Raw genomic sequence first — 14,947 nt, 5'->3', positions numbered from 1 at the left:
TGTAGGGGCGGGAGTTGGCGTTGAGCTTTTAAGGCAATGTTTAAAGCTTAGAGACACAAGAAATTGAAAGTAGTTGGGTAAGCAGGGACTCAATTATAAAGGGGTTTTTGGCAATATCAGGTTTTGACATCATTCTTAGGTCAGAAGGGAATCATTGGTACTGTCTTTTTTTATTATGGAAAACTTCAAACACATACAAAGAGAATAGTAAAACGAATCCTACACATCCCACAATTTGAGCAATTACCAACTCATGACGAATCTGGTTGATACCACTTTTCCCCTCCCCCAGTGAATAGTTCTGAAGCACATTTGAGACATCATATCATCATTGAAGATTTCGAGCAGGATAGTACATGGTCAGTTTTGCATTTTAGAAATCACATATCCCTAGTAACTTTAAAGTATATTTACAATGCGTACACCATAGTTAGTTGCTTCTCATTTGCTTCCGTTATACAGACCTTTGTCTTTCTGCACCACCATGTACTATTTATAGCAGTTTGCATTTTTTCAAACTGTATGGAAGCATGATTAAATGTTAAACTTATTTTTTTAAGTTTATTTGAGAGAGAAAGAGAGAGCTTGCACATACTCATGGAGAAGGGGCAGAGAAAGAGGGAGAGAGGGAATTCCAAGCAGGCTCCACTCCCGTCAACAAGGAGCCAGACATGGGGCTCAGTCCCATGAACCATGAGATCACAACCTGAGCCGAAATCAAGAGTCAAGATGCTCAACTGACTGAGTCACCCAGGCACCCCTAAACTTATTTTATATATTTATCTTCTTATGAGGATCATTGTTTAATTTGCCTTTAAAGATACTGAATATTTTTGGCTTGTATAACTATAAAAATGTCATAAACAATATAAAAGTTTGTTTTAGTTCAGTTTCCATGATAGCAAAGATACTGGTATTTGGAAAGTAGAATTCAATTTATGGTTTTACTACAAATATTTTTTTACAGATTCAGATTTAATTTATGATTCTTCTGTGGCTCAGGTTTTGCTATTTATCTACCTATTGAAATCTGTTTCTTATTGAAGTTTACTTTGATGGTGAAAATTAATATAGATTGCTTTCATTTTAAAACTATTTATAGTTGTTTACACACCACTAAGTTAAAAATTCCTTCCTGTAGTAAGAATGTTTACTTCCGAAAGTATTTTAGTTTAACCTTTGGTTTAGTAGATGGTAACTACCAGCACCGCATTCATGCATTTATTCATTCATTTGGTGAAAGTCAGTGATCTTAATCCAAATCACAGGTTGGCAAATATTTGTTGCTGAAACTGGTTCTTAGATTTTTGGAAGGTTGTTCCAAAAGAAAGGGAGAATTCACAACAGAAACCATATGTGGCCTGCAGGCCTTACAGAAAAAATTTGCCACCCATGGTCTAATATAACTCAAATTACTGGATGTGCTTATTTTTCTTTTGGAAGTGTTGAAGATTCATTTTCAAATTGACATTTAAAAATAAAAATTTAATTGTCTTCTACAGAGAAGATGGTGAATTAGAAGATGGTGAAATAGATGATGCAGGATTTGAAGAAACACAAGAACAGGAAGCAAAAGAGGATGAAAAGCAGAAAAATGAGAAAGCCTATAGAAAATCAAGGAAAAAACACAAGAAAGAAAGAGAGAAGAAAAAATCCAAAAGGAGAAAACGTGAAAAACATAAGGTTAGTTGAAATCTACTTTTAATTCTTTTAGTAAATTTTTATGAAATATAAAATACTGAAAATTAGAAAGTATAAATCATTGCTTATTTTTTTATTAAAAAAATTTTTTTTGATGTTTATTTTTGAGAGAGAGCATGAGTGGGGGAGGGGCAGAGAGAGAGGGAGACACAGAATTTGAAGCAGGCTCCAGGCTCTGAGCTGTCAGCACAGAGCCCGACGTGGGGCTTGAACCCACCAACCATGAGATCATGACCTGAGCCAAAGTCGGATGCTTAACCGACTGAGCCACCCAGGTGCCCCAATCATTGCTTATTTTATTATAAAACTTATTGATTAGATACTTTTATTTATGTGAGTAATACATTTTCTAAACACAAAGATTATATGAATTATCTCAAAGATTTAAAAATTAATCAAGGTAACTTTTAATGCAAGTTAAAATAAATCTTTTTAATTGATGATAAAAGGTTAAGAAAGTTTTATTCTCTACAGATCTAAATTAGCAGCATTGGCATTGCCATCCATTTATTTATTCATTCATATGTATTATTGTGTGCTTGCTATGGAAATCTCTGTGCTCTGTGTTAGAGTTACAGTAATGAGTGAAACAGTCTCTAACAGATTACATTAAAAGTGGAAGGAGAAGGCAATAAACAAGTGAAAATATGATCAAGAAAAAAGAGTAGGGTACTGGATAGAAAATAATGTAGTTTGGGATAGGAAGGAAAGGATATCTATGCTGATGAGAACTCAGGGAAAAGTTGGCAGCTGTAGTGGGGTAGCTTTTGAAATTCCCCCCATAAAACAGAGCAATAACGATAGCAAAATCTGGGGCACCTGGGTGGCTCAGTCGGTTAAACATCCAACTCTTGATTTTGGCTCAGGTCATTATCATGGCTTGTGAGATCAAGCCCTGCACTGGGCTCTGTGCTGGTAGTGTGGAGCCTGATTGGGATTCTCTCTGTCTCTCTCTCTGTCTCTGTCTCTGTCTCTCTCTATCTCTGTCTCTCTCTGCCCCTCCCCTGCTCGCAAGTGCGATCTTGCTCTCTCTCTTTCTCTCTCAAAATAAATAAATAAACATTTAAAAAAATGAAAGAAACAAGTTACCCTACAAACCTTAAAAATACAAATGGTTAAGGCCAAACTACAGACAGCAACAAGACCAGTATATTAAATCAGCAACTCTGCATACTGAAGCAGAGGGAAGGTAATGCGACCTCTAGAAAACTAATTGCCATCTTATCTCAAATGGAGGGATCCCCTTGCCACTCAACATGAAAAGTCCGTAGGCCAAACTGAGAACAGCAGCAGAAAGTGAGAGGGGGCTTTACTAGTTCCAATTCACATGTGAGTGTAAGGTGATCACATGAATTTCAATGATGCTTGAATGGTCTGGGCCTGATGAACTCCTATTACTGATCAACCAAATCCCTCTCTCGGACAGAATCCTATACTGAGAACATAACTGCTAGCAGTAGAATCTAAATTAAGAGGACAAGTATATTAGGACCAGGCAAGGAAAGAAATAGATTTAAAAAAATGAGGGAAAGAAGCAAGGGAGGCATATCTCAGGGGATACATAGCCATATTTATTAATACTTCATGCAAACAACAGAACAAATAACCCTAGAGAACAAGATAAAGCCATGATCACATTCCATGTAACTATTTAAAAAAAAAGGGTGAATAATGGACAGAATATTCTTCCAAAAGAGAAAGAATTCCCACAAAACATATAAAATATTTAACCTAATTTACAAAATGATAAAAAAATTAAGAAAGCAATATAAAGCTATGATCAAACAGCATAAATACAATTTGGAGGACACATCCTTTGGTCATCTAGGCAAAAAAGACCAAGTCCCTTATTAGGAAAAGAAAATCAGATTTAAAAAAATTATTTATTTTAGAGAGAGAAAGCTCAAGCAGTTGAGGGGACAGAGAGAGAGAGAGAGAGAGAGAGAGAGAGAGAGAGAGAGAGAGGGAGAGGGAGAGAATCTTAAGCAGGCTCCATGCTCAGCGAGGAGCCCGATGTGGGACTTGATACCACGACCCTGGGATCATGACCTGAGCTGAAATCAAGAGTCACATGCTCAACTGACTGAGCCACCCAGGTGCCCCTAAGAAAATCAGATTTATATAGAAATTTTTGATACCAGTATTTTATGCCAAAAGATGATGGAATGCCATATTTAAATAAGAATTGGTTTCAAGAATTTTATATCCAGCTAAATACTGACCTTCAGATATATAGTCCTCAGAAGAACTATATATGGTAGAACTTAGGAAGTATTGTTATCATGAGCCTTCCTACAGACTCTACTAGAGAGCAAGTTTAGATAACCAAAATGACTAGTTGAAAGAGAGGGATCTATATACATGCATATATTTCCTTATAAAATTAAGACTAAATGATGGACATAAGAGCAGTATATTATGTATCTGTACATTACAACTATAAAAAAATATCAGGAAAAGCAGAAGAGTATATGGCAAGAAGAATAAGGTTACTGATTGCCTTATAGTTATTAACAGAGAGAAAAAGGATGTTGCTTCAAATTATTATCCTGGGAATAAAAGAAAGGAGAAGAGGTTACTGCCAAACTTCAGTATTGGTCCTGTTGGTAAAGAAACAGTATGTGCACCTGGGTGGCACAGTTGGTTAAGCATCCAGCTCTTCATCTCGGCTTAGGTCATGATCTCACAGTTCCTGAGTTCTGGTCTGATGGCACAGAGTCTGCTTGGGATTCTGCCTGTCCTTCTCTCTGCCCCTCCCCTGCGTGTGTGCTCGCTCTCTCTCAATAAATAAATAAACTTAAAAAAAAAAAAAAAGAAACAGTATGCAAAGGGACAGGAAGTAAGGTTATTGGGAAAAGGCTGTATGAAAAAAATAATTGAGACAAAAATATAAACTTTTCTAAATACCCCAACAATGCAAAATCCAACTCTGTGTACAAGAAAAAGATTTTAAAAATGGGTAAAGACATGCGAGGCAAATGCAAAGAAAGAGAAGGCAGAAGTCATAATGTTGATATCTGAGATAGTCAAATTTAGGTCAAAAAGAATTGAAAGAAACAAAGAAGAACATTTTATGATGTTAAAGTTTACAACTCATAATGAAATATAAGTTATTAATATTTTATATCCCCCCAAAAAGCAACTTCTGAAAAGCAGGAACTATGGGAGCTACAAGAAGAAATAGGAATATAGTAATAACAGGAGATACACCAATATGCTTTTCTTAGATCAATCAAGTGGGTGAAAAGGTGGTAAGGATGTTAAAGAGAGATTATAAATAAGTTGTAAGCTCTGAATCCTGAGAACACATCATTCTCTCATTATATGGCCACATAGTATGCCTTATAAGCTCCAATTACTTTGATAGAGTGGAAATGTTACAAAGAGCAACATCAAACCACAATACAATAAAACTAGACATTACTAATAAAGTCAAAACAAATGCCTTTTTACTTTATAATTCAAATACCTACTATAAATAGCTTGTGGAATATAGGGAAAACAGATTAAAACTGCGGAATTTCATGAAAATAATGAGAACTCTTGATATGTAAGTACTAGTGGAATATGTCTAAAGCAGTTATCAGGAGAAAATTATAGTATTATAGTATTAAAGGCTAGAAAAGTGGCAAATCAAAACAAAAGAAACAAAAAGAAGGACTTTTGATAAAGTTACAAGCAGAACTTAATGAATTAGAATGAAAAGTCAGTAGTTACGAAAAAAAGATCAACAATATATGTATAAATCTTCGGCCAGACTAATCTAGAAAAAAGGGGGGATTGCCTGGCTGGCTCAGTCGTGGAGCATGCAACTCTTGATCTCAGAATCTGAGTTCAAGCCTCACATTGTGCATAGAGCCTTCCTAAGAAAAAAGAGAATGAAAAGAAAAAAGGGAAAAGCAAAACTAAAACTCACTCTGTTGAAGCTAAGAACTTTCAAAACTAACAAGTTTCGGGGCGCCTGGGTGGCGCAGTCGGTTAAGCGTCCGACTTCAGCCAGGTCACGATCTCGCGGTCCGTGAGTTCGAGCCCCGCGTCGGGCTCTGGGCTGATGGCTCGGAGCCTGGAGCCTGTTTCCGATTCTGTGTCTCCCTCTCTCTCTGCCCCTCCCCCGTTCATGCTCTGTCTCTCTCTGTCCCAAAAATAAATAAACGTTGAAAAAATAAAAAATAAAAAAAAAAAAATAAAAAAACTAACAAGTTTCATCTCCTTTTTAACAGCCTTTCATTTATCTATTTTCTTTGACAGATAGTTACTTTCAATATTTTGCTTTAAAATCGTTTTTATTTCAAAAAATAAACTTTTTTTAAAAAGTTTATTTTGTGAGAAAGAGCAAGGACGAGTTAGGGGGCAGAGAGAGGGAGAGAAAGAAGAGACAGAATCCCAAGCAGGCTCTGCACTGCCAGCGCAGAGCTCCATCTCACAAGCTGTGAGATCATGACCTGACCCAAAAAGAGTTGGACTCTTACCCAACTGAACTACCCAGGAACCCCTCAACATTGTGCTCAAAAATCATAACCAGATCACTTAGTTCATTAGATAACATTTTCTACTTTGCATGTTATTGAATGCAGCTGTGTTGTTCAACTTTCTGCCACTGCATAACAAGAATGTCCCTTCTTCCAGTTTTAATAAGCTATCTCTCACTTGCCTTTAAGTTGCCTCAAAGTCCAAAATTTTGCTAACAGTCATTCAAGGCAGTTTATGTATTGTTATTGTTATCATTATCATTATTATTATTTTGTAATCTCTATCCCCTACGTGGGGCTCAAACTCATGACACAGAGGTCAAGAGTTGCCTACTCCAACTGAGCCAGCCAGGCACCGCTCATTCAAGTCAATTTAGACTTTCACTAAGGCTCTCCTTAAAGTCGTTCCAATATCCATCCACTGTCTGGTTGCAAAATCCCTCCTGCCTTTTAGATACTTGTTATGGAAGCACAGCATTTCCAGACCCCAGTATCTTATTAGTTAACTATTGCTGAACAGCATATTACCCCAAACTTAGAAGTTTAATCTCCCAGATTTATCTCCCAGTTTTTGTCAGTCAGGAAACTGGATGCAGTTAAACCAGGTGATTCTGGCTCACCTTTTCTCATGAGGTTTCAGTCATCTCATGGCTGGCTCGACAGAGGTAGGATCCTGTTCCGTGGTCACTCACTTGGCTCTTGGTGGGCCTCATCAGTTCCTCACCATGTGGACTTCTCTACAGGCTGCCTCAGTGTCCTCATTGATGTCAGCTGGCTTCCCCCAAGGCAGGTGACCCAAGAGTGAGAGAGAACAAGAGAAAGCATCCAAGATGAAAATTATAGTCTTTTTTATGACATAATCTCAGAAGTGATACACCATCTTTTCTGATATATTCTACTTACTACCTATTTTTAATGTAGTCAAATTGCTAATTTCAGGTAATAATTACTTATTACTATATATGAGCCACATGTATATATTTTTTGATAATAGTCTTCTTAAAGTCAATATGTTTTTTAGCCTCACTTTTTTGGAGTAGCCTGAAGAAACTTCTCCCTTAAGCAGAACCTTCTTTTCCCTGGTGGTTTTTCCTGAAGCACTGTCTTCGTCTGAGCTGTTTCTGTTTTTGTTTTTTTTTTTAAGATTTTATGTTTAAGTATTTTCTATATTTAACGTGGAGCTTGAACTCACAACCCTGAGATTGAGAGTCACATGCTCCACCAACTGAGCCAGCCAGGTGCCCCTGAGTTTCTTCTTAATCAAGTTTTATCCCTTCTGTGATCTTCAACTGAAAGGTTTTCCTTGGAACTGGAGCTGACTTCTGCTAGTGACTTAGCAAACTTGGCTTTTAAATGGACAATAATTGGGGCACCTGGGTGGCTCAGTCGGTTAAGCGTCCGACTTCGGCTCAGGTCATGATCTCGTGGTTCGCGAGTTCAAGCCCTGCGTCGGGCTCTGTGCTGACAGCTCGGAGCTTGGAGCCTGCTTCACATTCTGTGTCTCCCTCTCTCTCTGCCCCTTCCCTGCTCATGTTCTGTCTCAAAAATAAATAAACATTAAAAAAAAATTTAAATGGGCAATAATTATTTCAAGCCCTAATTAACAAATAGTAGATAGTTAAGTTTGAAGGATTTCATAGCATAATTATGAAAAGATTGCTTCGTATCACCTATCAAATCAGCAAAAACAGAAATAGCACTACCACAAAACAAAACCTGAAAACATTTAAGAACAAAGTGGAGGAAAAGTTTGTTTTTCTTAAAAGAACCTTTAAGAATTAAAGGGTAAAGGAGGGCACCCGGGTGGCTCAGTTGGTCTAATGTCCGACTTTGGTTCAGGTCATGATCTCATGGCTTGTGAGTTCGAGCCCTGCATGGGGTTCTGTGCTGACAGCTGAGAGCCTGAAGCCTGCTTCGGATTATGTGTCTTGGTCTCTTTCTGCTCCTCCCCTGCTCATGCTCTGTCTCGATCTCTCAAAAACAAACATTAAAAAAAAAAAAAAAAAAAAAAAAGAATGGGGTAGAGGAAAACAGATCCTTCTATTGTAAAAGCATCCGAGTTCAATTTAGTTCACCTAATTTTTACTGAGTATCTTCACTGATAAGAACTTTTAAGAATTCTTTAAAAAGAGGGGCGCCTGGGTGGCGCAGTCGGTTAAGCGTCCGACTTCAGCCAGGTCACAATCTCGCGGTCCGTGAGTTCGAGCCCCGCGTCGGGCTCTGGGCTGATGGCTCAGAGCCTGGAGCCTGTTTCCGATTCTGTGTCTCCCTCTCTCTCTGCCCCTCCCCCGTTCATGCTCTGTCTCTCTCTGTCCCAAAAATAAATAAACGTTGAAAAAAAAATTAATTAAAAAAAAAAAAAAGAATTATTTAAAAAGAATGCTTAACCTGAGAAGATTACTTTGACTACATCGAGATTTGGTGACTTTTTTTAAAGAAATGCACACATATTTTAAAAAGCTGACTCTTGATATCTGCTCATCATTATCAGTTCCTTCTGGTTTCCATTTCACTTTTGTTCAATTTTTGGGGTTGGATTTATTTCATATTCATAGTTTGGAATGTTTTGGTATCTTTTAGTTTTAGGGTGCTTATACAAAAGAGTAAGAATTCTAAAGCCATTTTAGGTAAAAATAAATCAATTCATACTCTACTCATGTTCTGTGTTCCTCTTTGAGGGTCTAGTTTTATTCTTTAGAGATTAACTTTAAGATCACTTTAAGCATAGTGGAGCACAGGTCCTTGGATCACAGGGATGATGATGATAATGTTGCTCTTAAGTCCCTAAGAAGAGGGGAAGATATACTTTTCCTCAGAAAATTTTAGAAAAGTTGGGGTGGTGGTGGCCTGTAGTAGAGCAAGGATTTTTCAGTTAATACTTCAGAACCTACTAGGCTAATACTGTCTATTGGTTGGCACTTCTGGCTGAAACAAGTCTATCTAGTTACTAGTTAAATGTTCTTCCTTTTGCAAATGTAACATAATTGTGTTTTCCCTTTCAGCATAATTCTCCGTCTAGTGATGATAGTTCAGACTACAGCCTCGATTCAGATGTTGAACATACAGAAAGTTCCCACAAAAAAAGAGCTGGTTTCTACAGGGATTATGACATTCCATTTTCTCAGGTATTGCCTTTTTAAAAATGTGGTCAAATATACATAACATAAAAATTTACCATTTTAACCATTTTTCAGTATACAATCAGTAGCATTAAGTATATTCACAATGTTGTACAACCATCACCACTATCCATTTCCAGAACTTTTTCATCATCCCAAACAGAAGCTGTGTACCCATTAAATGAGAACATCTCACTTCCCCCTTTCCTCTACTTTCTGTCTTTATGAATATGCCTACTCTGTAGGCATATAGGTGCAGTCATACTGTATGTGTCTTTTTGTGTCCAACTTACTTCATTTATCATAATTAAAAAAAAATTTTTTTTAATGTTTCTTTATTTTTGAGAGAGTGAGACAGAGCAGGAGTGGGGGAGGGCCAGAGAGAGGGAGACACAGAATCAGAAGCAAGCTCCAGGCTCTGAGCTGTCAGTACAGAGCCCGATGTGGGGTTCAAACCTCGAACTGTGAGAACATGGCCTAAGCCGAAGTCGGACGCCCAACCGACTGAGCCACCCAGGCACCCCATCATAATTTTTTAAAGGTTCATCTAGCATGTATCAGAATTTCATTTTTTAAGGCTGGATAATATACGATTGTATGGATATACCATATCTTGTTTGTTCCTCTGTTGATGACACATGAATTTCTCCCACCTTTTGACTGTTGACTGTTGGACTATATACCTAAGAGTGGGATTACTAGATCATATAGTAATTCTATGTTTAATTTGCTGAGGAACCACCAAACTGTTTCCCAGAATGGCTGCACTGTTTAACATTTCCACCACAATGCATGGGATTTTCCAGTTTCTCCACATCCTTGCCAAACTCATTATTTTCTGGGTTTTCTGTTTTATTTTGTTTTGCTTTAGGTTTTCTTCTCCTCTTCTTTTTTTTTTTTTTTTTGTTGTTGTTTGTTTTATAATAGCCATCTTAACACATGTGAAGTGGCATTCTTTTTGTTGTTGTTAGTACTTACTTTTTACTTCTTTTTTTTTTAAATTTACATCCAAATTAACATATAGTGCAACAATGATTTCAGGAGTAGATTCCTTAGTGCCCCTTACCCAGCCCATCGCCCCTCCCACAGCCCCTCCAGTAAGTCTCTTCTGTTTTGTCCCCCTCCCTGTTTTTATGTTCTTTTTGTTTCCCTTCCCTTATGTTCATCTTTTTTGTCTCTTAAAGTCCTCATATGAGTGAAGTCATATGATATTTGTCTTTCTCTGACTAATTTCACTTAGCATAATGCCCTCCAGTTCCATCCACGTAGTTGCAAATGGCAAGATTTCATTCTTTTTCATTGCTGAGTAATACTCCATTATATATATATATATATATATATATATATATATATATATATATATATAGCACATTTTCTTTATCCATTCATCCATCGATGGACATTTGGGCTCTTTCCATACTTTGGCTATTGTTGATAGTGCTGCTATAAACATTGGGGTGCATATGTCCCTTTGAAACAGCACACCTGTATCCCGTGGATAAATACCTAGTATTTATCCAATTGCTTTATCCAATTTATACAGTTGCTGGGTTGTAGGGTAGTTCTATTTTTAATTTCTTGAGGACCCTCCATACTGTTTTCCAGAGTGGCTGCACCAGTTTACATTCCTACCAGTAGTGCAAAAGAGATCTTCTTTGTCCGCATCCTTGCCAACATTTGTTGTTGCCTGAGTTGTTAATGTGAGCCATTCTGACAGGTGTGAGGTGGTATCTCATTGTGGTTTTGATTTGCATTTCCCTGATGATGAGTGATGTTGAGCATTTTTTCATGTGTCAGTTGGCCATCTGGATGTCTTCTTTGGAGAAGTGTCTATTCATGTCTTTTGCCCATTTCTTCACTGGATTCTTTGTTTTTTGGGTGTTGAGTTTGATAAGTTCTTTACAGAACCAGATACTAACCCTTTATCTGATATGTCATTTGCAAATATCTTCTCCCATTCCATCGGTTGCCTTTTAGTTTTGCTGATTGTTTCCTTCTCTGTGTGGAAGTTTTTATTTTGATGAGGTCCCAGTAGTTCATTTTTGCTTTTGTTTCCCTTGCCTCCAGAGACGTGTTGAGTAAGAAGTTGCTGCAGTCAAGATCAAAGAGGTTTTTACCTGTGTTCTCTTAGAGGATTTTGATGGCTTCCTGTCTTACATTGAGGTCTTTCATCCATTTTGAGTTTATTTTTGCGTATGGTGTAAGAAAGTTGTTCAGGTTCATTCTTCTGCATGTCGCTGTCCAGTTTTCCCAGCACCACTTGCTGAAGAGACTGTCTTTATTCCATTGGATATTCTTTCCTGCTTTGTCAAAGATTAGTTGACCATATGTTTGTGGGTCCATTTCTGGGTTCTCTCTTCTGTTCCATTGATCTCAGTTGTCTGTTCTTGTGCCTGTACCATACTGTCTTGATGATTACAGCTTTGTAGTATAGCTTCAAGTTTGGGATTGTGATGCCTCCTGCTTTGGTTTTCTTTTTCAAGATTGCTTTGGCTATTCAGGGTCTTTTCTGGTTCCATACAAATTTTAGGATTATTTGTTGTAGCTCTGTGAAGAATGCTGGTGTTATTTTGATAGCGATTGCATTGAATATGTAGATGGCTTTGGGTAGTATCGACATTTTAACAATCTTTGTTCTTCCTTGAAGTGGCATTCTTATTGTGGTTTTGAGGTATTGCCTTTAAGGAGAGAAGTGCAATTTTCAGTTTTATTCTTTGATTTCTGATATTTTGAAAAAATATTTTATATTTTCAGTATGGAAAAAGAGACATGTATATACATGCTGCAGATATTATTTTATTTTATTTTCTAATTATATTTAAATCCAAGCTAGTTAACTAACATATAGTGTAGTAATGGTTTCAGGAGTAGAATTTAGTGGCTTATTACTTACACGTAACACCCAGTGGTCATCCCAACAAATGCCCTCCTTGATGTCCATCACTCATTTAGCCTATCCCCCCACCCAACACCCCTCCAGCAACCGTCAGTTCTCTGTATTTAAGAGTCCCTTATGGTTTGCCTCCTTCTCTGTTTTTATTTTTTCTTCCCTTCCCCTATGTTCATCTGTTTTGTTTTTTAAATTCCTTATATGAATGAAATCATATATTTATCTTTCTCTGACTTATTTTGCGTAGCATAATATACTCTAGTTCCATCTGCATTGTTGCAAATAGCAAGATTTCATTCTTTTTGATGGCTGAGTAATATTCCATTGTATGTATATACCACATCTTCTTTATCCATTTATCATTCAATGGATATTTGGGCTCTTTTCATAATTTGGCGATTGTCAGTAGCACTGCTATAAACATTGGGGTGCATGTGCCCTTTGGAATCAGCATTTTTGTATCCTTTGGATAAATACCTAGTAGTGCAATTGTTGGGTCGTAGGGAAGCCCTATTTTAAATTTTTTGACTAACCTCCATACTGTTCTCCAGAGTGGCTGCACCAGTTTACATTCCCACCAGCAGTGCAAAAGAGATCCTCTTTCTCCACATCCTTGCCAACATCTGTTGTTTCCTGAGTTGTTCATTTTAGCCATTCTGACAGGTATGAGGTGGTATTTCATTATCGTTTTGATTTGTATTTCCTTGATGGTGAGTGATGTTGAGCATCTTTTTATGTGTCTATTAGCCATCTGGATGTCTTCTTTTGAAAAGTGTCTGTTCAAGTCTTTTGTCCATTTCTTCCCTGGATTATTTGTTTTTTGGGTTTTGAGTTTGATAAGTTCTTTATAGATTTTGGATACTAAGCCTTTATTGTATATGTCATTTGCAAATACCTTCTCCCATTCTGTCAGTTGCCTTTTAGTTTTGTTGGTTGTTTCCTTCACTCTGCAGATTTTTTATCTTAATGAAGTCCCAATAGTTCATTTTTGCTTTTGTTTACCTTGCCTCCAGAGACATGTCAAGTAAGAAATTGCTGCGGCCAAGATCAAAGAGGTCGCTGCCTATTTTGTCTTCTAGGGTTTTGATGGTTTCCTGTCTACATTTAGGTCTTTCGTCCATTTTGAGTTTATTTTTGTGTATAAGAAAGCGGTCCAGGTTCATTCTTCTGCATGTCGCTGTCCAGTTTTCCCAGCACCATTTGCTGAAGAGCCTGTTTTTCACTGGATATTCTTTCCTGCTTTGTCAAAGATTAGTTGGCCATACATTAATGGGTCCACTTCTGGATTGTCTATTCTGTTGATCTATGTGTCTGTTTTTGTGCCAGTACCATACTGTTTTTTGATGATTACAACTTTGTAATATAGCTTAAAGTTCAGAATGTGATGCCTCCAGCTTTGGTTTTCTTTTTCAACATTACTTTGGCTGTTCAGGGTCTTTTCTGGTTCCATACAAGTTTTAGAATTGTTTGTTCTAGCTCTGTGAAGAACGTTGGTGTTATTTTGATAGGGATTGTATTGAATATGTAGATTGGTTTGGGTAGTATTGACATTGTAACAGTATTTGTTCTTCTAATCCATGAGCATAGAATGTTTTTCTGTTTTTCTGTCTTCAATTTCTTTCATAAGCTTTTTATAGTTTTCCATAAACAGGTCTTTTACCTCTTCAGTTAGGTTTATTCCTAGGTATTTTATGGGTTTTGGTGCAATTGTAAATGGGATAGGTTCCTTGATTTCTCTTTCTGCTGATTCATTCTTTGTGTATAGAAATGCAACCAATTTCTGTACGCTGACTTTATTTCCTGCGACTTTGCTGAATTCACGTATCAGTTCTAGCAGTTTTTGGTGGAGTCTTTTAGGTTTTCCACATACAGTATCATGTTGTGTCAAAGAGTGAAAGTTTGATTTCTTACTTGCCAATTTGGATGTCTTTTATTTCTGTTTGTTGTCTGATTGCTGAGGCTAGGACAACACTATCTTGTATAACAGTGGTGAGAGTGGACATCCCTGTCGTGTTCCTGACTTAAGGAGGAAAGCTCTGTTTTTCCCCATTGAGGATGATATTAGCTGTGGGTCTTTTGGATATGGCCTTTATGATCTAGAGGTGTGTTCCCTCTGTCCCTACTTTCTTGAGGGTTTTTATGAAGAAAGGATGCTGTATTTTGTCAAATGCTTTTTCTGCATCTACTGAGAGGATCATGTGGTTCTTATTCTTTCTTTTATTAATGTGATTTATCACATTGATTTGCAGGTATTAAACCAGCCCTGCATCCCAGGAATAAATCCCACTTAATTGTGGTAAATAATTCTTTTAGTGTATTGTTGGATTAGGTTTGCTAGTATCTTGTTGAGAATTTTTACATACATGTTCATCAGGGAAATTGGTCTGTAGTTCTTCTTTTTAGTGGGGTCTTTGTCTGGTTTTGGAATCAAATAGATTCCATAGGATGAGTTTGCAAGTTTTCCTTCCATTTCTTTTTTTGGAACAACTACAAAAGAATAGATATTAACTCTCAGATGTTTGGTAGAATTTCCCTGGAAAGCCATGGCCTTGAACTCTTGTTTCTTGGGAGAATGTTGATTACCGATTCAATTTCTTTACTGGTTATGAGTCTGTTTAAGTTTTCTGTTTCTTCCTGTTTCAGTTTTCGTAGTTTATATGTTTCTAGAAATTTGTCCATTTCTTCCAGATTGCCCAATTCATTGGCATATAATTGGTTATAATATTCTCTTATTTTTATTTGTATTTCTGCAGTGTTGGTTTTGATCT

At 37.0% G+C, this 14,947-nt stretch overlaps 1 protein-coding gene across 2 annotated transcripts in view; it reads left to right on the top strand.

Annotated features, from left to right (window-relative positions):
• Positions 1-14,947, top strand: part of ZC3H6 (zinc finger CCCH-type containing 6) — a 69,724-nt gene that overhangs the window by 23,090 nt on the left and 31,687 nt on the right. For both annotated transcript variants that reach the window (XM_003984258.6, XM_019827582.3), the window contains exons 2-3: positions 1,503-1,683; positions 9,173-9,295. In XM_003984258.6, coding sequence (XP_003984307.2) covers positions 1,503-1,683; positions 9,173-9,295 — 304 coding nt within the window. The remainder of the gene's footprint in view (positions 1-1,502; positions 1,684-9,172; positions 9,296-14,947) is intronic.

This window comes from Felis catus, chromosome A3, assembly GCF_018350175.1.
Source record: "Felis catus isolate Fca126 chromosome A3, F.catus_Fca126_mat1.0, whole genome shotgun sequence".
Lineage (NCBI taxonomy): Eukaryota > Metazoa > Chordata > Mammalia > Carnivora > Felidae > Felis > Felis catus.
This window is presented reverse-complemented; position numbering and strand designations above follow the sequence as displayed.